The 26783-nt window shown below is 38.1% G+C and overlaps 1 protein-coding gene across 12 annotated transcripts in view; it reads right to left on the minus strand.

The window, feature by feature from the left end:
- Nucleotides 1–26783, minus strand: part of Fars2 (phenylalanyl-tRNA synthetase 2, mitochondrial) — a 509857-nt gene that overhangs the window by 321930 nt on the left and 161144 nt on the right. For all 12 annotated transcript variants that reach the window (XR_012450765.1, XR_012450764.1, XM_074082961.1 and 9 more), the window contains exon 4: nt 21615–21746. Coding sequence is in view for 10 of the 12 variants with exons in the window: in XM_074082961.1 (XP_073939062.1) it covers nt 21615–21746 (132 nt within the window). In the remaining 2 variants the exon portion in view is untranslated. The remainder of the gene's footprint in view (nt 1–21614; nt 21747–26783) is intronic.

Here is a 26783-nt window from a genome sequence, read left to right on the forward strand (position 1 = left end):
CCTATCACACTAGTAGGAAGAGACTAAGGAATGTCAGGACCATTTGGAATTTCTATTATTTTTGAAGATGTTCTGTCTCATAAATGGGGGTGGGGGGTTCTCTTAGCTTTCTGTTCAAGAACATTGTGAAAGAAATAAGTATGTTCTTATCTTGCAAACACTGTAGGCAGCATCAGCTAATTACGTTTCTATCTTTTTAACCAGAAGCAAATCTATGTAACTGAGAGAAACATATTTCTTCGTTGCAACCTTATTCCAGCTTTATTATTTTTCCCTTTATCTTTTGCCTCCATTTTATTCAGACATATCTATATAAATGGATGTCATTCTCTTGGAGCCTTTCTTGAACTGTTATAAATAAATCTCTAGGCAAAATAGTTAAGTAAAGAATGCTTTAGAGTCTCACAATTGACTCTCTGGTACAACTTTTGGTACTAAGAGTTTTTCAAACCAAGGCAGTTAATCCTCAAGCTGATTTTCTAGCTCCAACACTCAGGAGACTAAGGAAGGAGGATCAAGAGTTCAAGGCCAGCCTGGCTACACAGCAAGGCCCCATCTCAAAAAAAAAAAAAAAAGAAGAAGAAGAAGAAAAGGAAGAAGGGAGGAGGGAGGGGGGAGAAGGGAGAAGAACCACCTGTCAGACTTACGTGGAATGGCATTCCTGCTCCTCAGCAAAGCTTCTACAGAGTGACATGGTCAGGTGGCTTCAGGAGCCTATCTTCAATGGTTCTGCTTCCCTTGACAACATTCATTTCATTCATTTCATCCATTTCATCTGTTGATCACTAGATCCTGTCAGTTCTACTTCCCAGGTCTCCATAACCTATTTTCTCCTTTTAATTTCTTTTTCTCATCCTCCTTTGAATTATCTCTCATCCCTGCTCCATCCAATCTTTCAGCCTAGAAGTGGAGTTTTTTGCCAAAATGCATTCATTGAATAAGTATCTACTGAGCACCTGCTAAAGTTTAGGCACATGAGAAGCCCTGGTGACAAAGAAATAAAGAAACTGATCACCTCCCTTAAATAGCTCATGAACAGTGAAAAAGCAAAGCAATAAACAAACCTCAGCACAGTTTGACAGATGAGTGCTAGGAATGCCTGGGCTCCCCTCAGAGACGATGAAGGCAGCACACATGGCACACTCAAGAGTTCCTCAGAGGATGAAGTAACTACAAGACAGAGAATACCAGAGAGGCAGACAGAGGCCAGGGCAGGAAGGACCTGACAGGTTATGCTGATCTCACGACATCATTTCTCCCTAAAAATCTTCAGCAATGCTCCATTTCACTGCAAATCCTGAAGTGTGTTCTCTGAACCCAGGACCTTGTGGTGCTAGCCAAGTACTCTACTATTGAACTTCATCCCAGTGCTACCATTTACCTCTCTTATTATACTTTGTCCATAGTATAAACTAAAAAAAAGTCTGCTAAATAAATAAGCCACATATTTACCATAGTAAATTCCAAGATAAAATATTAATCATGTAGAACAATATCCTTAAATCTCTCTTAATTTTAGGAAAAACCTAGAGAGGACTTTATATCAGCCCAGTGAGACAGATGTAACTTCAAATATAGGGTTGGAGGCATAACAATGAAATGTCACCCCTGACCATTTTTCCATTGCTTATAAAAATGGGCAGTGAGCTCAAAATCCCCAATTCGTGTGACAGTTCAAGAACCATCATACTGACTTACTTGAGAGTTAAACAGTAAGCAAAATATGTTTCCTGGGGACAAGAATAATTGAATTTTCATGAAACGTAATGCAATGTTTGTTCATTTTATGTAAACATATACAGACTGCAAGTAAGGCTAGATTAATTCCTTCAAAGCACACTAGATTTCCACAAACATAATGAAGCTGTCTGAGGTAATAAAGCCTTGGAAGTCAACATTTGATGACTTTTTCATTTATTTCCTATACCTCAAGTGGCAGGATAAAAATGAGATGAAAATACAGAACTTTCATATGTAAATTATTCTGAAAGTAACTCTTTCAGAAACATACAAAAAACTCAGAATGAAAGCAAACTGTATATGCAAATGCCGAATGAGCAGGGGCCTAAAAATCTCAGAAGTGTTTGTGCCACATTAAATCAGACCTAAATACATTACCATCACTGGAGCAAAATGCTCCCCAAATCCCTCTCAAAGGGAAATTGAGGCAAAAACAACATCAAAAAACAAAACAAAAATCAACCAAAACCAAAACAAACAAACAAACATAAAAACAGTGGGCGACCTTGAATTCCTTCATGGGGAATCACTAAAGGCTTTTCAGAAAAGCACAGAAATAATGAAGAGGTAACCAGAATGGCTGAGGAGGCAGTATCTGGTGATTGGTCATAAAGTAGACTGGAGGCCAGGAAAGCACCAAGGCAGGATAGAGTTCCAGGGGCTTCCTTTCTTCTCTATAACCTTGACATACTTCTCCTCTTCCCAGAAGAGAAATCAGCAAACTATAGCCCACAGACCAGAGGACCCAATCCCTCTGTCATATGTGTCTAGCAAGCTAAGAATGAATTTTAACTTTAAATGGTTGAAAATAGCAAAAGAATCATATTTCATGACACAGAGAAACTACGTGAAGTTTTCAGTGTAAATAAATGAGTAGTGGAAACCAGCCACACTCCTCTGTTCCCCATGTCTATGGCTGCTCCTGTACTCCCACGGTAGAGGGACATTGCTTCAACAGAGGCCAGAAGACCAGCGCAGGCTCCAGTGCTCATCAAACATGCCTGCCTATAGCTGGCTCAGAGCACACTTTCTCTTTCCCACTCTCTTCACCACCAACTCTCGCTCATCCCTCAAGTCTCATGTAAAGAGCCTTTCTGAAGACTTCCCTAGGTCACACTAGATGCCATTTCTACTGTCCCCAAAGAACAGTGTTCTGCCCTCCTCAATGTCATTTGGACATTGACCTGTCCAAATGCCTCACCTGACTACAAGCTTTCCGAAGGGCAAGAACAATCTTTAGCCTTACATTTCTATCTCAAGTTAGTAGGACCAGGAATTCAGTAAATATTGAGTGAAAGAATGCATGAATGAGGTAAAGATCTTAATTATGTAGCACTCTCTCCTTACGCCAATGAATTCTAGTAAATTCAATAGATAAAGAACTCCAGAGAATGTTTACTTTCCTGAATTTTATACTCCTTGGCCCTTCTTTCTCTATGATGATTTTTTCCAACATCATCTTAAGATTTTACATCTTAAGATCATAGTTACATCTATGACCTCAAAAACTCTTACTGAGTTCTCTTATACTCCCCAATCTTTCATGCTCCACTATCTTCCAGATATTTCTACACAGGATGTCTTATAAGTATTTAGATTCAAGAGTCCAAAGCCTGGGTAGAAACTACATACTTTTTCTATGTCATCTTGTGAAATGGTCTCCTGCCTGAGCCACTGAGGCTAACCTTAGCACCATCCCCAACATCTCCCTTTCATCCCCATTCAACCCATGTATCAAATATGGCTGGCTCAACTCAGATCTACTTCATGGGCATGATGTCTATACAATTTATAAAGACATGTGCTGTATGATGTAGCAATTCCACTTCAAAAAAATAAATGTCATAGATATAATTTCATTTCTCATATACATTTGAAATGTGACCATGCATACAAAGCATGATGACCACTCCTACAAGGCACTGCCACCTGGCGTCCTGTTGTTTGCTCTCAGTTCACCTACGTGTCCTGCTGTCAGTTATTCCCCTCCACCATCCTGCTTTAGTGCCTGATCCCATCATGTAGATTCTGGACTATTCATCTCCTCACTTACCCTTTGAACACGCCATTCTTTATTTTTTCCTTATATTATTGTACTGGGGGTACACTGTGACATTTACAAAAGTTCTTAAAATATATTATGGTTGAATTCACCCTCTCCATGATTCTCCTTTATCTCTCCTCCCCCCATTCCTGGAATAATTTCAACAGGTCTCATTTTTCCATTTACACATGTGTGTACTGAATCTGTCATTATTCTACTCACTCCACAGTAATGCCAGTCTCCTAGACATCAATCTGATCACATCATTCTATTTAAAATACTTTAATGGCTTACTACTAGTAGTAGAAGAATGAGATTTAAGGTCTTTTATTTTATATTCCATGTGCTTCAAGAACAGTCTGTTTTTCAATTCTGATCTCCTGGGCTTGATTCCTGTGCCTGCTAGTGTGTTCCAGAAGTTCTTTGGAGTTATTCCTCCCAGAACACAGAGCTAGCTGCACAGGGAAAATATCTCCTCTCACTCTACCTCTGTCATCTAACTTACTCAACTTTTATTGTTCAGCTCAAGTATGGCATCCAAGGAGCACCCTCCTTACACAATTTCTCAAGGAACTGCTTCCTCCTTACACTGTTACCACAGAGCACTGGACATAGTAGCTTACCTGTCAGTCTGCATTACTGGACTGAACATATCTCAAAGGCATAACTACCTCTATATGCACAGCACCTGGCACAGGGCCTGCACACAGATGCTTAATAAAGCACTGTTGAAGTCCTGGAAGTTAAAAGGGAAGGCTGCTTCTAATAAACAGAAGTTTCAAATACACATAATGGATTTTGAGAGCTTTTCCTTCCTAATGCCTTCTAAGCCCATAAATCCACAACTGCCAGAGCTCTACAGACAAATAGTCTAAAGTGCCAAATAAGGGTTCTAACTTACTGATGTTGATGTCAGCTGCTTCCTTTCATATTGAAGACATACCTCAAGGTAAAACTGCTTAAAATCATTTCATTATATTTTGTCACTACTTTCCCAAATACACTTCTATTAGGGCCCCTTAATTTACTGTCACCCTAACAGTCAATGGATCAACATTTCCTTCTTGGGATGTAGATTGTTTGTACAGGGATTCTCTGGTCAAGTAAGTTTGGGGACTGCTGCATACTCCATTCCTCAAGTGGAACTAATTCTTCCTAATTCAGATGTTCTCCAACAAAGTAAACTGTCCAACTTCTGCAACTCATCATTTTCCACACCTAGAAATATCAAATTTTTCTTTTCTTACTGATATTTTGAAACACCTAATGATATTCAATTCCTGAATTATGACAATTAAAAGTCACAATTTAAAAGTCTGGCATATAGCTTCTTGGCCTTTTGGTTAAGATCAACTGAAAAATCTGGCATAACTTATGCCTAATGACACTACATCATTTTTTCTGTGAGCATAATAACATGGTCGTTTCATGAAGACATTGCTTTCAGCCTGAAATATAGAAATGAACCTTGAAAAAAATGACACAAGAAAAATAACTTAGCAGATTGTGTTTATCCCCACAGTACCATAAATAATTCCTAAACTTCTAAATTGCCTTTTTGCAAGAGAGAAAATAAAATTGAGCCATTGGGAGCACATCACTACCTGCCTGCAAAGCTACAGTGATCCCATGAAGCAAAAGTTTCATAAATAGTTTAAATAAAATTCAATTATATGAGCATCTGGTTTTTTTTTTTTTTTTTTAATTTTGGTCTCAAAATTTCTTTAAGGGAGGAAAAAAAACCTGATTAGCCAACCATATATAGCAAAATCCTGCTGGTATGCAATTTTCCATGCAGTGTTATAAAACAAAACACAATTTCCTGTGGGTTTGATTAATATTAAAAATCTCTTTGTTGCTTAGGAGGCCAAATCCTAGGATTTGAGAGTTAAAAGAAAATCTGGAAATTTCATTTTAGGCCACTCATTTTATAAATAAAGAAACTGAGTCCCACAGGACTTGCCCAAGATCTCCAGTACAGCTTTGCTTTAAGGCCCTTGTACTTTCACTCCACTGTCCTCCTTAACTAAAGGAGCAGCTGAAGACAGAAAGACCCAAGGGCAAGCCTGGAAAAACAGGTAAGCTTTCCTCCATATTTTACTATTTCTGTGAGCCTGAGAAAGAACAACAAACATTGGCATGAGCAGGGAGGAGCCCCCACTCAACTTCTCAACCATTTATCTTGTATATGTGTTATGAGAGCCTACTATGTGAGAGGCATTGTTCTAGGAACTGGGTGCACAACAGTGATACAAATCAAAAGAGTCCCTATTTAAGAATAGAGCTTATATTCTATGATTCTAGGTATTCTAGTGATTATAGATGTTAAATTCAGACATCTGAAACAATTTAAGTAAGATTATATTGGAAACATACTGTGTTAGCCATTTTTACTATAACAATTACTGTAACAATTAATTGAGATAATCAAGTTAAAAAGAGGAAAGGTTTATTTTGGTTCATAGTTTGGCAGTTTCAGACCTATGGTTGGCTGATTCCATTGCTTTTGGACAAGGCAGGACATCATGATAGGGATCATGTAATATGGAATCTGTTCATCTGACGACAGCTGGGAAGAAAAGACAGACAAAGGAAGAGAGGCCAGGGTTCCAATATCCCTTTCAAAGGCATGCCTCACAATGACCAGAAAACCTCAAACTAGAATCCACCCTAAAAAGTTCCATCTCTCAATAGCACCATGCAATGAAAACCAAACCTTTTAATACATTGGCCATTGTAGGACACTTATCCAAACCTTAGCATACATATGTGTACCTGTACATGCATATACACACACACACACACACACACATGAGCACACAACACAATCTTCTTTGTATCAGTAGTATTTCAAAAACCCACATGAGGGGAACTTTGCAACTAAACCCCATCCCTAATTCCTGTCTGGCTTATGGGACTACCACAATGCCAGGTGAAAATACTGACTGACTATTTCAATGGCTTCTCTACATTGAGAAGGAAGTAGAAAAAGTTAAGATTTTTCAATTACCTTTTCCACTAAGCTACAAAGAGAGGTGGACAGCAAATGTCTGAAAGAAATAAATGAATTCACCTGAATTTTCTGTAAAATGATGTTGTAGAGAATCTCAAGCACACCTATCCCCTCTTGGTAAGCTGAGCACGATACCCAAGACAACCACAATGTACATTTTATGATTCAGCTGCAGCAAATGGACAAACCACTACAAAATTTCAGTGGCATGCAACAACCACCAGGCATCTGTGGGGTTGGGACTTGGGTCCAGCTGGTCCAGACTTGCTGGGCTTCAGACCTGGGGGTTGGACTCAAGAGCAAGCCACATGCTTCTCACCATTCTGAAACTAGCACACCACACAAGGCATATTCAGCTCCTAACAAGCGAAGTGAAAAAAGGCAAAACCATGCAAAGTACACTTCAATCTCTTCATCTGCTAACATCCCCTTAGCCAAAGCAGTCACAGGGCAAGCCACAAATCAACAGAGCAGAGAAGTATGCACCTCCCACAGTGGAAGTATTTCACAGTCAAGTGGCTAAGTGCATGGATTCAGAGAGAAGTGTAGAACTGGGAACAATTCCAGAGCCTGATGAAAGAAATGGCCATTTTCAGCAATCTAAACTGGCCAAATTTACACAGCTCTTATTTGGACACTCATAGTCAACCTCATCAGTTTCAAGGTGTCAAGGCCAATAGTTAGATTGTGTCATTTACAGTTCCAGGAGTGAGGCAAATACAGGAAAAGAACAACTGGAAATGTAAATTTTAGTCTACATACAAGGAGAAAGGACTAAAGAATTAAATGGAAATGACTTTATGTAGTCATCAAATAAATAAAATTTTAGACTTTGAAAAGAAATTCCTGGAGGACAGATTTGTATCCAAAAATTTCATATATATAGAAATATGTATCTAACAGCTGGCAACAAATACCATAACAGCTGCAAAAACATCAGAAGTATAGAACCACACCACAATTTGAAACAAGTACTAAATCCTTACTTTTATGATAGGAAAAGGAATAGTGGAGGGTGACATGGGTTAGCAGCAGGATTAGGGAGAATGAAAAAACAATACCAGGAAATACATCCAATTCTGAACAAATGGTATAATTGGGATCCCCAGGCAAGCTCCAAACTATAGTTTCTAGTCAAACAACCTCAAGGTTCATCCTAGAACATACCTTCACAGCCAAAAGAAACTGTCACAGAGGGTGGGACCAAATCTGACAGAACACTAACAGAAAAGGTAGATTCCTGAAAGTCATTAAATATTTAGAATCCCAATGCTGATACTATGAATGATATAGCAATAACATCAGAGGTTTAAAATACCAGAATCAAGTATGACAAGCAGAAGGGTTATCTTCATGGAACTTGTCAACTCACACCCACTCACATTTCCTGACGAAGTGACTGTTTTGGAGAATGATGTAGTATAAAGAAACCTAATGCTACTCAAGAGAGAAAGAGCAACTTAGAAAGAGAGGGAAAAAAAGTCATAAACTTGGAGAATTGTAATACATAGAAATGGCAAATGATTAATATCCAATATGAGTATAAAATTCCTACCAATTAAAAAAGAGAGAGAAATAATAGCTGGGCATGATGCCACATGCCTGTAATGCCAGCACTTGCAAGGCTGAAGCAGGAAGATCTCAAGTTCAAGACCATCCTAGGTAATGCAGGAAGACCCTGGAAGGGGTGGGGGAAGAATGGGGCCCAGTGGGAAATGAGTAAAAGAGAAACTAAAAATGTCAAATAAATATGTAGATGTATGTTTAGCCTTAATAGTAATCAGATAAATACAGATGAAAATGAAAATCAGTGTTATGATTTTAAACTCACCAGACTGGCAAAATAAGTTTTTAAAACAGGTCAAGTGTTTAACAGGATGTAGAGCAAAAAGAACTTTCATTCAAAGACTCAAGAGAGTGTAAAACAGGCAAACTACTTTGGGAAACAACTTGAGGATATCCATATTAAATATGCTCCTAAATACTGACTTAACAGTTCTTCTGCTAGATAAAATATGCCTTAGAGAAAGTATTACACAGCAAGAGCAGCAAAACTGGAAACAATCATACATCCATTAAAGAATGGATAAATAGGCTGGGTGCTGTGGCTCAAGCCTGTAATACCAGTTTACTCTGGAGGCAAGATTGTGAGAGTTGTAGATCCAGTCCAGCTCAGGCAAAAAGTTTGCAAGACCCCAACTCAACCAATGGCAGGTGAGGTGATTCAAGTCTGTCATCCCAGCTACAAAGGGAAGCACAAATTGGAGATCCAGGCCAGCCCGGGCATAAAGCAAGACCCTAACTCAAAACTAACACAAAAAGGGCTGGCAAAGTGGCTCAAGTGACAGAGCACTTGCCTAGCATAGCCCAGGCCCTGAGTTCAACACCTAGTACCAGCAATAAAAAAGAAAAAAAAATACTGGATGAATAAACTATGACACATTCATCCAATAGAATTCAAGTACTGAAACTCTATACATGGCAACATAAATGATTTCAAGATCTTTGATACGTCAGGGAAGGGCATATGGGGGACTTAACAGATATGAGAATAAGGTTATAATTTTAGGTGAGAAAATAAAAAAGGATACATGTAGAATATATCCTAGCATCTTGTCAAGTGCCATTAGAAAATACACTGGGTCACAAAACTTCTGGAAACATATTCAACTACAATAGTGACAAGAAAAAAAAGTAAATCAAAACAATACCAGTATAAAATTCCTTCCCCATTAAAAGTAGAGGGTAAGGAAACTGACAGTGTTCAGTGTTGCTTCTGAGGGTGTGGAGGATGAAGCACTTTCAAATACATAGGTAGTGTTTCTCCATGTGCACACGGCCACATGCATCATAAACCATGGAAAGAAAAAGCCAGTAATTCCATTTTCATAAGCTTATCCAGACAAATACTAAGTCAAGTGCTCAAGTGAACAACCCATTATATAGGAGTTACCAGAGGGATGAAACCACAATGGTTATGTGGCCATTTATAATGATGATGGAAATGGATATGTGGCAATAGGAAAAGACATGCATCATATTCATTGTGGGAAAATATAAAAAAAATTCAAAGTGTGATTCTATCTTTATAAAATAGATATGATTCTATCATACATATGTAGAATCATGTATGTATACAAGATTTTAAAAGTTAAATAAGTGACTGTGGAAATATTTTCACTTTCTTTTTTACAGTTTATTTCCTTAATTTTTCAATTATTGCAAATAGCTTTTATAGGAAAAAAAAAAAGAAAGGGGAAAAACCTCAAATGCTGAGTCAATATTTGAACAGATATCTCTATTCTGACAGCTTGAAAAGGTCACAAGGAGGAGGAATTACCAAGCAAAACCTGCACATAGGGCTGATACAGATGTGTTTGCTGCTTTGAAAGGCCAATGAAAGGGCCATGGTTGACTTGAGAAGGGAGAAAGGAAGGTGAAAGAAAGGGACAGGAGACGAAAGGGAGGGAAGAAGGAAGGGAAGAAGGCAGAATCTAGCGGACCTTGGACAGTATCAACGTGCTGTTTTGCTTCAGCAGTACACTAGGTTTAATTTGATTCATAAAGTTGATGGATTTAATATACAAGTGGAGCCAAAACAACCATGTTTCCAGTAGCACATATCTGTCATCCAATTATTCCTCCACCTGGAGTGTCTTCTCAATCCAATCTATAGTCAGTTCCTACAAGGGAACTACAGTCTGACTCCATTCAAATTACAACTAAAATCTCTGTGCATGTACCCAAAACAACTAATAAAGGACTCTACAAAGTAAATGAATAGGAAAACTATGAACAGCCCAAACCTGGAGAGTTAATCCACAGGGTGAATTTCCTCTGGGGTTTTCCCCTCACATGATTTTGCACCAAAGGTGGGTCCCCCTTGCAGAGCTGCAATGACATAGGCAACCAACACTCAGAGCAAAACCTGTCTCTATGTGAGATGAGGGTTTCTGAGAACTGAAGAATGAGGGGATAATCTGAGGGTGAAGAAAGCCCAGAAGAAGATTCCCTAATTCTATGTGTGAAGCCCTCCACCCACCCCAAGAATGGGCATAACTCCTGGGCAACACATGTATAGCACAGCTCAGGCCAACCCAACAGAAGCTGAGGAAACTGAACTAAGATATGAGCTAGTTCCATAAGTTTCAGATGAGCCCCCTGCTATGACTTAAATATGAAATGTAACTCACAGGCTCATGTTTTGAATACCTGGTCTTCAGCTGGTGGTGGTATTTTGGGAGGCTCTGGAAACTTTAGGAGGTGGGACTTAGCTGGAGGAAGTAGGTCACTGGGGGTAGGTACTAGGTGGTATCTTGTCTGTGGCCCGTTCCTGTCTCATTCTGCTTCCTGCCCACGATAAGGTAAACAGCTCTCCTCTGCCACATGCTCCCATCATGCTGATATTCTGCTCAAGCACATGGATGCAAGTGATGTGGACTAAATGCTCTAAAACTGTAAACCAAAATAAATCCTTCCTTCTTTAAGTTGTTCTGTCAGGTATTTTACCTGACAGAAAAGTAAGTTATATGAGAAAAGTAGCTAACATTTGTCTAAAGCTCACAAATAAGTTCAATGAAGACTTACATCCAAGATTTGAAACACTGAAGCAAGTCATACCAGGTTGATCACCTACTAAAAATAACCGTCACATGGTCACCACAGGATTATAATCAGACTCAGAGTACACACATCTCACTCTTCACATTGTTCAGTACACAATACAGAATTATTTGAGCAAGAACCAGGAAGATGTGACCTCCACAGAAGTCCATTCCAATATGATCCAGGTAAGTTAAAACATTTTTTGGAGGGGTATACCTTAGCAGTAAGTAAAGAAAAACACACATGGTACCAAAGAAAATACAGGCATTCTCAACACGAAAATAGAAACCATGAAACAAAACCAAATACCAATTTAGAAAAAAAAAAAGTTTCTGAAATAAAAAAAAAAATGTTACAACCAAGGCAACAGAATGGAGATAACAGTCAAAGAACAGGAAGATGATCAATAAAACCTACCCATATGAAAAATAGAGAGTGAAGAAAAAAATTGAGCAGAACTTCAGTCTTCTGAGACAAAAATCAAAAGATCTAACATGAGGACAGGTTCAGGTGGCAGAGTGCCTGCCAAGTAAGCATGAGGCTGTGAGTTCATAACCAGTACTGCCAGAAAAAAAAAATCTAACATGAGAATTAGAAGAACAGAAAGAACCACACCTACAAATATCGTACCACTATATAGAAGTAAAGAAATACTGAGATTGTTTTTTCTTCAGAAACCAGAGGCAAGGAAACAATGAAACAACATCTTAAATTGCTAAGAAAAAAAAGAAAGATCCGTCAACCCATAATTTTATATTCAACAAAATATCCTTCATGATAAAGAGAAAATAAAGACATTCTCAGATAAAGGAACATGAAAGAATTCATCACCTGCAGACATGATCTATAAAAAAAATGCCAAGGGAAATTTTCATACCAAAGGGGAAAAAATACTAGAATGAAATACGGATCTTCAAAAGTGAAGGAAGAGCAAGAAAGTGGTAAATAGCTAGATAATATAAAAAGAATATTGCATTAATCTCAAGGTCATTAAAATGCTTATGAGTATTTAAAGGAAAAAGTGTAACACTGGACCATGAGGCTTTTCAATGTGTATAGACATAGTATATGTAAACAATATAAAGGTAAATGGGGAAGGTAAGGCTGGAATGGACATCTAATGTGAATAAAACTTACTTCAAAAAGAGAATTATCAGGTATAATGTTGGTTATTTCATAATAATAAAAGGGGTAATTCATCTGGAATAAATATACCAGCTATAAAAATGTATGCACATAATAATACAGCTTCAAAAACAGAAGAAAATTTGACAAAATAAAAGGGCAAAACAGACAACTTCCTAATCATAGTAGAAAACACTCTTTTCGGAGCAATCATAGAATATGAAGACTAAAAACATCAGTAAGCATGGAAGAGCTACTGAATAGCACTTGGGAATTACTTTGATGTAATTGACATTTATAGAACATTCCACTTACAGATTTCTTCTCAAGAGAATGGAAAGATGTCCATACAAAGGCTTTTACACAAATACTAGCAGCAGCTTTGGATTTATTAACTAAAAACTAGAAACAACAAAGCCATCAAAGAAAGGATAGACAAACTGGGGAATGTCTATACAATGGAACACTATTCAAAAAGTAATGCACATGGTACAACATTGACACAGAAAACAATGGAAAAAAATCTCAAAATCACTGTATACTGACTGAAAGAAGACATACGTAAAGCATACAGGACTGAGCACAGTGCTCACACCTGTAATCTCAGCTACCAGAGAGACAGAGATAGAAGGCTCAAAGAATAAGCTAAGCATGGTGGTACAAACCTGTAATCTCAGATATGCGGAACTGGAGATAGGAGGATGATCATCAGTGGCCAATCCCAGACAATAGCATGAGATCCTATCTAAAAAATTACTAAAGCAAATGGGGATGGGGGGTGTGGCTCAAGTAGTAAAATGCTTACTCGGCACACATGAGGCCCTTGGTTCAAACCCCAGTAATGCCAAAAAAAATAAAATGTATACTCTTATGATTTCAGTGGAAAAGGGAAACCAATCTAAAATGCCAGCAGATATCAGCAGTGACTGGAAGACAGAATTAGAGGGAGGGACAGATTACAAAAAAGATGAGGAAGTACTGGCTGGTGATAAAATTGTTCATCATCTTCATTGTAGTTATGGCTTCAAAGCTGTATGTGAGTGTTAAAAACTGATAGCACCATGCTTTTTAAACATGCAGCTCACTATAATTTAATTATAACCTCCCCCCATATTAGGGAAGATATTCAAACTATCCTAAACATGGGGTTTCAAAGCATGAAACCCCATGAGTGGAAGCCCTTCACAAGAATTATGTAGGTTATTTGTTTAAAGTATACATCCCAGTTCCAACAGCAGACCTACAGACTTTGATATTCTATGAGTAGATATGTTACGTATGTTCTCTACATGATTACTAATCGTACATCTGAAAACCACTGTTTAGGCCAAGTTCACAACCACATCTGCTAGCAAGCTTTTACTGACCAGCAGTGAATGAGGGTTCCTTTTCCCCCACATCCTCACCCATATTTGTTGTTGGTGGTGTTTTACCCTCTCACAAAGCTCACTCTCATAAATGGCACTTAAATGTATGACAAGGCTCTGATGATATAATCTTATCTGCCTGTGTTAGCCAGTTTCCCATTATTGTCACAAGGTACCAAGGAAAATCAACTTAAAAAAAGGAAAAGTTTTGGAGGTCTCTGTCAATGGTCAGTTGGCTGATTGTTTCTGGGCCTGTGGTGAGATAGAGTATCTCAGGTTGGGAGTACATGTGTTCTTATGTTGGCAGAAAATCAAAGACAGGAAGATAAAAAGGATAAAAAGACAGAAAGATAAAAAGATAAAAAGAATATCCAATTCAAGGGCATGCCCCAGTGACCTAAATTCCTTCTTTTTAAGAAGCCCACCTCTTAAAGATTCCAACACCTTTCAAAAGTGCCGAGATTAGGACCAGATTTTTGACATATGGGTTTTTAAAGGAAATATTCCAGATCTAAACTATAGCACTGCCCTACTACCTTTACACGTTTTCTTAGGGAAAAGGCATATCTTATCCATTTTTGTAGATTCTCCTTTATCCAGCACACTGCCTTGCATACAAAACATGAGAACTACATAAATAGAGGACTACTTTTATCCAAACCATGACTTAGTGTAGCCTTGGTCCTTGACTTTTAAAAGTCAACCAACTTAGATCAATAACATTACACCATGTAAGTGCATGTAGAAACTACATACCAATCAGTTACCAAAGAAAAGAGACTAGAAATAGGATCACATTGATATAGAAAAAGAAGCTCCGGGTATGCCACAGAGCAACTACGCAAAAAGGAACTTAATTTAATCTGAGATACACATTTCAAACACCTATGTCAGCAATATTCCATCCTGAACATAACCAGAGAAATCTTCAGACACAATTTTCTCTAATCTCTCCTCTTCCCTCTCAGTCTAACCAATATCCCTCTGTTACAAATACTTAACCACAGAAAAACTGAAACTAGATCCATGTTTATCACCCTGTAGTAGTATCAACTCAAAATGGATCAAGGACCTTAATATCAGACCCAAAACTCAGAAGTTAGTATGGGAAAGAGCAGGGAATACTCTGGAACCAATAGGTATAGGCAAGGACTTCCTCAATAGAACCCCAGCAGCTCAGCATCTAAGAGAAAGGATAGACAAATGGGACTACATAAAATTAAAAAACTTCTGCACAACAAAAGAAATGGTCTCTAAAATGAAGAGACCACCCACAGAAGGGGAGAAAAAATTTGCCAGCTATATATCAGACAAAGGACTGATAACCAGAATATACAGGGTGCTCAAAAAACTAAACTCCCCCAAAATCAATGAACTAATAAAAAAATGGACAACTGAACTAAACAAAACTTTTTCAAAAGAAGAAATTCAAATGGCCAAAAAACACATGAAAAAATACTCACCAGCTCTGGCCACAAAGGAAATGCAAATCAAAACCACACTAAAATTCTCCCTCACCCCGTTAGAATAACCATCCTCAAAAACACCACCAACAACAAATGTGGGTGAGGATGTGGGGGAAAAGGAACCCTCATACACTTCTAGTAGGAATGCAAGCTCATACAACCACTCTAGAAAATAATATGGAAGCTTCTTTAAAAACTAAACATAGATCTGCCATATGATCCAGCAATCCCACTCCTAGGGATATACCCAAAGGAATGTGACTCAGGTTACTCCAGAAGCACGTGCACACCTATGTTTACTGCAGCACTATTCACAATAGCCAAGTTATGGAAACAGCCAAGATGCCTCACTACTGATGAATGGATTAAGAAAATGTATTTATACACAATGGAATTTTGCTCAGCCATGAAGAAGAATGAAATCTTATCATTCGCAAGTAAATGAATGGAACTGGAGAACATCATCTTAAGAGAGGTTAGCCAGGCTCAGAAAACCAAAAATCGTTATGTTCTCCCTCATATGTGGACTTTAGATCTAAAATAAATACAGTAATATTATTAGACTTGGGTCACACGCTAAGGGGAGAACATATACAGGAGGAATAGGGAAATGTAGAAAACCCAAAACTTGAAAGTGTTTGATGTCCCCATTGCAGAGGCGCTAATACAATAACCTTAAAACAACAGAGATCAATGTGGGAAGGTGACCTGGAAGTAGTGAAGAGGTCTGGTAGAGATCAATCAATTTGGGTTGTAATACATTTGTACATGGAAGCAATGCTAGGAATCTCTCTGCATAGCTATCCTTATCTCAACTAGCAAAAACACTTTGTCTTTCTTATTATTGCTTATGTCTTCTCCTCAACAAAACTGGATAAAAGGGCAGAACAGGTTCTGCCTAGATGGGAGGGGGTAGGGGGGAGAGGGAAGGGGCTGGGGGTAGGGGGGAGAAATGGCCCAAACAATGTATGCACATATGAATAAATGAATAAAGAAATGCAGTTCAAGGCCATAAGAGATGTGCTTGGCATGCCAATATGGCAACAGGTAAGCTCAATAAAAAAACATACAAAAAAAATATTTAACCACGTTACTGTAATCATTGTTTCTGTGTCTGCATGCTATGATAATCTCTACGAGAGGGACAATGATTATTCAGTTTCCTATATCCTTAGAAGGACTTCAAGAAAGAGATGACAAGCAAGGAGGCAAACAATGACTGTTTAAAAACAGGGACTATTCATCAATGTATTTAGAAGGCTTCCCAAGAGTCAACTTTTTAAAAAAAATTTTAATGAAGATGTAAGGAAGTAGATTCTGTTTTATATTTTTATGAAAGTTATTTTCTATTATAGAGCTTCTTCTCCCCCTTGGCCTATGTACAATCTTTTAAAGTTCATGGGGATCAATAAATAATAAACTCTTTTCTGGCATGACCACAGCCCATAGTCATCCCTGGTGATGGTTTTAGATGTTTATGCTCCATACACCACACAAAAAAACCTAAGCAGTTTAAGTCACCCCAAGTGGGTGATGTGACTCAGAACTCAAAACACTTCCCCAAGGAAAAGAAAACAACCAAATCATCAGGAAAATGGCCACTACTCATATCAAAATTGCAAAGTCTAAGGAGCCTGAGAGTAATGGTGAAGAAGATATGTAATTTAAGGAAGAAGAAATACACTAAAATTCTATAAACCATTTGGAAGACCCTTATCCCACACACAAAAAACACATTAATATGCCACAATAACTTCAACATATAAAAGTTTTTCACTGGCTATTTAAATCAGAAATCTAATTTTGTACTTTAATTCAATGTGTCACAATGTATCACAGGGATAACATAGGAGGTAGACTAGCCCTTCTTAAAAGAGAACTAATTACAGAATAAGTCATGTTTTGTTTGCTGCTTATTTCATTTTGTTTCAGTTCTTCGTCTATGTTAGGTACAATGATTTATTTAAAATCAATTTGTAACCACTTCAAAATCTTGCAATTTACTATTAAGTAGCACTGCATCATGGTTAACTACTATTACAAAGATTTGAGCAAATTTCACTAGCATTATCTAGCTATTGGATCCAATATGTTTCTCATACTTAATGGGGATAATGCCAACATCTACCTCAGAGCCTTGTCATCAAGGTTAAAGGGAGCAGCAGGAAAAGCATGCATTGTGAGGTGCTGGCATACTATAAAGGCTCAAATGATGCCTGTTATTTCCATTGCTCCATAATCAGCTTCTTTGGTTCTGGTGATTTCAACACTTACCTGATCCTCTATAAAAACCTTTAAGGAGGAGAATCTAAGCCATTAATCACACTGTTTCTAAGAAGTTCTGTCTTTAGAAGAGAAAGGATTAGGAAGAAGAGGTGAGGAGAAGAAGGGAGAGGGAAGAAAATGTGGGAGAAAAGACAGAAGGAATGACAAAGCTGAACTAGAGGGATGAAATATATGTAGCCAGTCCTTTTTCAGGTATAAGAACTTAGAAAGCAGAAAAGTGTTTGTACTTGACAAATAATGTCTGTGGTTAGTGACTGTAGACACAGAATTTAAAATTTTTAGCTACGTAAGTCAAAACATATTCAAGTCTAAGAAGACAGAGCAAAATTTGGTCATAATAATTTCAAATAGGAAAACCTACACAGAATTCCTTTTATAAAATCATCCCTTCTTCTATTTCTTTAGTCCCCCTTCAAGATATTTCATTTAAATTTTATGCATACAATTCCTCAACAACTTGAAGCAGATCCTAGCATCACTATGAATCACTGAAACATTTTGCATTTTAGCTCCCTGTTTGTTTGTTACTTTGTCATTCTCTTCAAGAATACCTGACATGGCTGATCTAATTATAGAAAATAACTCTCATTAATGTGCAATAATGAAAACTAGTTTCAGATAACAATAGTCAGCCAAAACTGTGCAAATAAACCTCACAAAAACTCATGGAAGACACTGAAAAATAGGTAGGAATACAGGATTCCACATTATAACTGATACTAAAAGTTGACTAGCCCTGTTTTCTTCTTAGCTCTGACTCCCACATTACTTCAGTGAAGAAACCTAGAACTCATGTAACTCTGTTGTGTAAAAAACAAAAAACAAGCAAAAGACAATAGGTACATCTTAGGAAGGATTAAATCTTACATATTTTCCCCTCAGGACTTTGTGTTGAAATGCATACACATCTATAGGATGGCTTTTCCTTTAGATTTTTTTTATTGTTTTTGTTTTCCCTCTAAAATCAATCACTCAATCTAGAATTATGAATACAGAAGTTGCTACAGATCAATAAGGTAACTAGTTCCATTTTAAAAACAGATTCTATGAGAACACAGGATAGCCTCTGTTTAAACATTTCCTATTAAGGGAGACCCTCTGTTTAAAATGGCTTTAACAATTTAGAAAAATTTTAAATATTGCAACATCAGCAATTAATTTTTACTGAATTCTTACTCTGTGCTAGACCCTTTCCTAAACACCTTATATTTTATTTATTTACTTATTTTTGGTGGGACTGGGGTTTGAATTCAGGGCTTCAGACTTGTAAAACCAAGCACTCTACTACTTGAGCCACACCTCCAGGCCCATTTTGCTCTGGTTATTTTTGGATATGGGATCTCACAAACTATTTGCTTGGCTGGCCTCGAACAGAGATCCTCTCTTATCTCAGTCTCCCAAGTAGCTAGAATTACAGGCATGAGCCACTGGCATCTGGCCTTTGTTAAGCACTTTATATGCATCACCTCAATTAATCTTCATAATGGAACTTTGAGGATGGCATCACTGTGGCCACTCTATCTCTGATAAAACCAAATATCACAGGAAATAAACAACTTGCCTGAGGACACACAGCTGTTAGTTGACAGAGTTGTAACAAAACCCCTGGATTTCTGGACTTTCAAATGCAAGTCTCACAACTCTTATGGATACTAACTGATTCAGATCACCTTTCTCAGTCTCTGTCATCTCTCTCCTCTAGGTCAGCCCTTCACATATTTAAAACTGGCCATTAATACTGCTTGTGGCTATGGATGATTTTGTTCTTTGCTTCATGTGTTTGTTTCCTGTAATGCACATGTTAACTTAATAAAGGTTATTTTAAAAACCTGAAAAAATAAAATAAAATAAAACTGTCCATTAAGCATTTGACCCTATGGTGGGCTCCCCCAATCTTCCTCAGCAGAATGGAGAGGAATCTATGAAGGGACCTACAAGTAAAACGAAGGGAAAATCTGAGTAAGCCTCCAGCTCCACTTGCTTTTAGTTCACTTACATCACCCTTTTTAAAGACAACACAGTGAAACAGTTCACTCCTACCAGTTTTGCTAGTGGTAACCCCTCTGATGTATAATTTCTATCATAAAATTTGCATAACTAGTTTCAGGAATTTGCCTGGTACTCAACCAGCTGAAACACTAACCCTTCACTTGGGCCTATGCAATTGTCTAATGGGTGACTTTCTGAGGTCAGAGCACTTTCTGAGGGTCAAAACTCTGCCCTCAGATAAGCTAACACCACCACTTTCTGAACATGAAGAGCTATGAAGTCTGACAATACATGAGCAGAACACTGATCACAACACTTATCCCTCCAAACACCTATCCCCACACTTCAAATCTTCCAGCTTCTTTACACCATAAAATCCCTAAGCCCCATCCTCAGGGAGGTGGTTTTGAGATTGGAGCTCCTCCCTCCTTACATTTTAGCACCTTAAGAATAAGCTCTTTTGCAAAACTAATAGTTTAGGTAATTGACTGGCATGCTGTGAAGCAGGCAAAGTAGGACTTGCTGGGTAACAACAGTCACCCAGAAGAGGCCAGACATCCAGTCTCAACAACCCAGCTAATAGCTCCTATACTTCATGCCACCCTGTCTCTTTGGTTTCACCTCAGCCTCACTTCCCAATCCTTGACTGTGTACCACACCTGGCCCACAGTCTATCCACATGCACTGGTCAACAGGAAGGACCTCTCTTATCCATCTGGTGGCAGAAGGCTCTGTGCCCAATCCCAGTCAGAGCTACCCTCCATACCCACATAGCAAATGGCCTTCTTCAGGAAGAGGGCAGAGGAGTCCCCAGGACAGTATACATCCATTCTTCTCCACTAGGTGTTTACCACTTATGCACTGAGCTCAACTGCCAAATCCCTCCAATTTTCCTAGAGATTTTATACCTCCAAACGAATGTTTTAATTAAATTCAGATAGTGATGTTTTAAGAAATTCATAGCTCATGCCTATAATCCTAGCTACTTCAGAAGCTGAGATCAGGAGGATCGTGGCTCAAGACCCTATCTCAACCAACAGCTGAGCAAGGTAGCATTTGAGTGACTGTCATCCCAGGTATTAGGGAGGCTAAGATCTGGACGATGGTTATTTTAGGCCAGTCCTCAAAAAAAAAAGGTTCAGGAGACCCAATCTCAACAGAAAAGGCTGAGTGTTGTGGTACATGCCTGTCATCCCAGCTATGGCAGGAAACCTAAGAGGATTATGGCTTGTGCAAAAAATGAGACCATTATCTCCAATTTCACCAGGGCAAAAAAGGCTGAAGCTGTGGTTCAAGAGGAAGAGTGCCCTAGCTATACAAGGATGAAGCCTTGAGTTCAAACCCCAGTACCACCAAAAAAAAAGAAAAAAAGAAAAAGAAAAACTCACAGCACAGTTTAGATGCTATCATTTTAGTTTTTATTGACCAGTAGTCCTGCAGAAAAGAGCTGGAAAGAGCTTTCTCAAATACCTGTATAGATAAGGGTAGAACTTAGCCTGTACTTTGTCTTTCCACTTACCTGTAGTTGATGGCATGGCCCATGCTGAGAACGGTGAACAACTAAGCCAAGGTGTCTTCACATTGTATTTTAGTGTATTTATGAACTGTATTTCATAGGATTATGACATTAGTTTTGTCCTCAAATAGTTTAGAAGACAAACTGCACTCAGTGACATGCATCAAACAGCTTTGGGGTAATTACAAAGCAACATATGAACAAATATAAAACCACAATGTACAAATCCAGTAGCCCAGAAGGAAGAGCTTCAAAGACATGAAGCCTTTTCTAAATGAGATGTGACAGGTATGTTCTTCTAGAGCTGAGTGTCAGACACAAGTCTAGTGGACAATGAAGAGAAACCAGTAGACCATCCCTGGAAGAGTACAGATATGCTGTAAATGACTATGCAAATGAGGATGTAAGGGAAGTGAGCTTCCCTTTAGAAAACCTGAAAATAAAATGTGGAGTTCTTTTTTACCTGAATTGACCAGTTGCTGTTCCATCACCCCACAGCCAAGAACTTCTAGCCATTCTCCATGAAAGTTGATCTCCATCTCGAAGGAAGGATGAGTAAAAGGAAAGTAGCAGTCCACCCATCTTATCTCCAACCCTGCAGAAATGCCAAAGAAAAACAAATAGGTTACAAGGCAGCATACCCTTTCTTGAGATCAAATTTGCCCTTCAGTTAATGATAGCAATTACTACATTCTAAGTGAAATAAATAGCAAACAAACTAATTTAGAACATACTAGAGTGAGGTAATAAATCTTAAAACTTGTGAAAAACTGGGCATGTCTTTTCCAATATGAAAAACACTTGGTGTAGTTCTAAGACCCTCTAAAACCAAATTAATCACCTGTTAATTCCCTGAAACCACATGGCAGAGGGAAATATTAGGCTGAGATCATGAGAGAGCAGGTGATTCTGTTAGTTTCTATGTGACGATGACATTGTTTCACAGCTAAAGAAACTATATTTTTACTATACTATCCCTCAAACTTGTGTATTATTCACAAAAGAAAAATTCTGATATGCTCCTAGTATAACTACAAAGGCCCAAGGACTGAGTGATCAGGAGACAAGGGAAGTTAATCATTTAATAGCCATAGGCAAATCACAAAAGACTATTTTCTTAAAACGCATCAGGGTGACTACCAGGATTTTGTGGTCTTGCTGTACCCTGTTACATAAAAACTTTCTGGAATGTTAACAGCAGTTAATACGGAAGAAGCAACAGTCATTTCTACTTATGGACCAGAATGCCTCCCATTCTAAAGCTTCCCCTGATAGGCATGGCCCTTCCCCTCTAATGTTATAGATTAGAAACAATTTATGCCTGCCGTTACCAAATTTTCCTTATTAAAACATGTTCTTGGGCTCTTCAGCTACAGGTACTGCTCTTGAGAGCCCTTGCACAGAGCACGCTCCCCTCCGTTTCTTGAGGAGTGGACTTTCCTCCTTCCACTCACTCTCTTACTCTCAATAAAACTCTTCTAGTATTTTGCAAAAAATAAATAGATAAAAATACTCTTCCTTCTGGTCTGATGGATCTATTTCCAGTTGCTACCTGGCCTTGCGGCTGGTGGTTTTAGGAACTTGTCCCAGAATCTGGTCCTTTTTCTGTGATGACTATAGCAACTCTTAATTTCAGAGATCCCTCAGTTTCAACAGTTTTAATACAAAAATAGACTACTTTAGGAAAACATGACCAACTTTCAGTATCAGAGATGCATGTTTTATTTTTAAATTTATTAAAGCTAACAGGAAGTTAATAAAACATCTGCCAAATTTAAGCAGAGAAAAAAGATGATGGTAACCTAGCAGCTTGGTGCCCACTGACTGTCAGGAACTCAGAAAAAGGCTAAGAGTTGAAAAATCACTTTGCTCCTTTCCCTTCTGGGATGATTCTTCTCTTCTTTCAGGCAACACTATGCACAGTCTTACTAAAGGACCCCATTTCCCATATCAACATGCTGCAAATCTTAAATACTGAAAAATATGTAAAGCAGAAAGGCCTGGGAGTGTGGCTCAAGTGGTAGAGTGCTTGCCTAGCAAATGCAAGGCCCTGAGTTCAAATCCGAGGACCACTAAAAAAATACATATATACATACATAAATAAAAGTAAAAATTAAAAAAAGTATTGGGGATGTAGCTCAGTGGTAGAACACTTATCTAGCATGTGCAACGATCTAAGTTCAATCCCCTGTATAACTACAAAAAAGATACTGAATGTACCCATAGTTCCAAAAGTTTCCTCATGCTCCTTCTAGTCTTCCCCACTCGACCACAGTCGCTACCTCTTCTCCTGCCCATCCCACACATACAAACACATTTTAGACAGCCTTCTGATCTCCTGTCACTACAGGCTAGTTTGCATTCCCTAGAATTTTACAGAAGTAGAAACATACAGAGGTTACTCTCCTTTCATCTGGCTTCATTCATGCAGCCTAATTATTTTAAAATTCATCGATACTGCTGTACATAGCAATAGTTCATTCCTTTTTATTGCTGAGTAGATCTCATCTTTTTCTAACAAGGAATAAAAGCTCACCCTGCCATAGCAGACCATTGGGAAAATGTCCACAAGTTGCCTGAGTAGCCCATGTTTGTCTGTGTTGATATTCAGATGTGAAGATCAGTCACTTATTTGTGAGTGTATTCTGAGAGGAAGGTATTTGTACACCTGTGTGCTGGCCCTTCCTTGGGACAAAAAAAACCCTAGCAATATTCCTATTAAAAAAAGCACCAGAGAGAATGTTGCTAGCAAAAACAAATGTGTGAAGCCTTGGGACAAAAAACAAGGACACAAGAACAGGCAGACAAAACCATTTTTATCATTCCTTTTTGTAACTCCTGGCAGGTAACCACAAGTCATTTTACAAAAATAATTTAGAAAAACAAATTTTGTTATGTGACTTTTTTATACTTGACTTGAATTTTACCACAAACAGTGACAGCATTCAGGGTTAATGTCCTGATTTCTTCATCATATAGTTAAATATTATCTAAGTGCTTGGAAATACTAGGTGAATTCTGCACAATTTTCTTGAATGACCTTTTAAAAATGCTTTTGGGCAGGCTAATCAAAGAGTTTAGTTGATATTGACTTATATCTCATATCTGCAATGTCTTCAGACTTCTGCTAGTCAGAGAGAGAATTTTCAAAGACACTGGTAAGCACTCAAAATAATCACATGTTGATGAGCAGCATTCCATGATCAGTGTTTGTAAACCTAAGGTAAACACCTCCTGCACACAATCTCATGGGAAGCTGGGCTTCCACAGAGATGGTTCGGCTTACTGGTACCCATCTGTGGGGCTGACAGCATCTCTGCAAAGGATGAACTACAGAGTGAAGAGAAACCTTCTTTTACTGAAGGGCTACTGCTTTACTACTTTTGTCATTAGAAAAACGGTGTGACTTGGCTTTAAATGTCTGTAATATTGAGCAAATTCTTAAAAAACATGTCCATACCTTGCATCGCCACCTCTTGCTCTTTGGAGTTTAACATCTTGGCCACTATGGCCAAGTTTCTTCTTTCTCAATCACCGTATGGGTGTCTGTTTTGATAACAATGACAAGTATTTGTTCCATACTGAAAACCACCCACAGCAAACCATGGAAAGTCAGAGAAGCTAGCCAAAGTTTCTCAGAATTCATGAGCAACTATTAGTGATTTCTAGAACAGAATCCACAGGCAGTAATACAAAAACTTTAGAAAAAGCAGGTTGGCAAAAGTTGTGTCTCATGAGACTGTGCAATTTTAGTCCCTCCCACCAACTCAGATCCTTTGCTAAGTTTCTCTTTTAAAATTAGTACCACCCAGCAAAGAATGCCAGATCCACACACCCTCCATTTCCTTTGTTCCACTACCTTATGGAGCTTGTCCTTTGCCATCTTTACATAAACAGACAAAAGCTGCAATCTGACAAATGCCACACATGAGCAGTCTTTCGTTTTACTTCAAATACAAACTGCAATTATTTAAAGCAAATAATATTAATTAATGTATAAATTTTATATATTCTCTTTTATATCCTAACAATTTAAAGTCACCTTGACACATGAACAGTGATCTTTAAAAAATCACTAATACTGGAATCATTTATTGAACACTTAGTTCCAAAATACACTTTCTTCTTGGTATTTGCTTCATGACCTCAATATCACTGTATTATACCTAGTTGAAAAAGCATCTTGACATGCTTTTTCTATTAAAAGATGCAATACTAAATAATTAGGTCAAAATTATGGCTTCGTTCAGATGTCATATATCAGGAATCAGTAAAAATACTAATAAAAACTATGTACTCTGAACTGAACATTAATAGTGGAGAATTTTTAGTTGGCAAATCCAAATCATATGGCTCCATAGTATATTAGACTAAGTTCTTATTAGTTATAGATCAAAATAAAATCCATATGTGTTATATATCTAATGGAAAATAAGGCCCAGGATTTTTCTTTTTCCTTCTTTTTTGGAGGGAAAGGGCAAGGATAAAATTTATTAAACCACATTTATAAATGCAGTTCAGAACTTTTATAAATGGCTTCAGAACTCTGTGAGATTACAGCAACTGCCAAAAAATACATACTTAAATTTTTACCCCAGAAGAAAGTACATCTTAGAATGCAAATCTTAGTTCCAGCCTCAGAATTCTACCGTATGTCCTGTGAAACTGTATGCTAAGTTAATTCACCTATCTGCACCTCAGCTGCCTCATCTCCACACAGTGTAAAAGGATAGCTACTTCATACACTGGTTTTTAGACAAGACCCTACAAGAGCCCAGCTTTCCCAGGAGATAGAGGAGTCTCTTGGGAGAACTGCATGCTGACTACTTGCTCTTCTGAATGAGAACACTGAGCTTGTACAAGGCTGAAGACAGCCCAAAACCTCGAAGCAATCCCTCAAGTGGGACCTCTGAAATGGTAAGCAGAAACTCCTTCAGGATGGTGATATAAGCCCATTGGAGGAGTGATAAAGAACTCTAATTCTTTCTCAATTCTGGCAGAACACTACCTACCCCTATCTGCCACAAGACACCAGGAACACGGGAAAGGTTTTACAGCATCCTGACTACTCTGTGTACCAGCCTTCCAATATCCATGGCAAAACCATCTGAGGATACAACACAGAGTATGTGGGCATGTGGTCACTTCCCACCAATCTTCACTTCCTGAGCAGTCCATCTGAATATCAAATAGTTATCATTCCATTCTACCTCCCATTCACTTTACTAGATGTCATAGTTAATGAACACAATATGACATTTCATTTCCCTGATTTAAGACTAATTAAAGAGACTTTGCTGCTGCTTCCTAGACCCCATATATTTAAAGATGGAACTCTGCCATCAGAACCACCTTCCACAGGCAAGAGAATACAAATTTTGCATGGTTAAATCCTTCCAGGGCTACCCTCCACTGAAGCAAATAACTTTAAAACTGACCACACACATATGCTATTAACCATTGCTGTTAGGCATTAACATTTCAATAGGTTTTCCTTCAAGTGGTAACAAAGAAAGAGTAGAATACAGCAATCTGAAACCAGGTTGGATCCTCATGCTTTCTGAACAGCAGACGGTATGTAGTCAAGGAAGGAAAGAAGAGTGGAAAGAAAAAGGAAGAAAGTTACTCCCTG

This window comes from Castor canadensis, chromosome 8 (assembly GCF_047511655.1).
Source record: "Castor canadensis chromosome 8, mCasCan1.hap1v2, whole genome shotgun sequence".
NCBI classification, from domain to species: domain Eukaryota; kingdom Metazoa; phylum Chordata; class Mammalia; order Rodentia; family Castoridae; genus Castor; species Castor canadensis.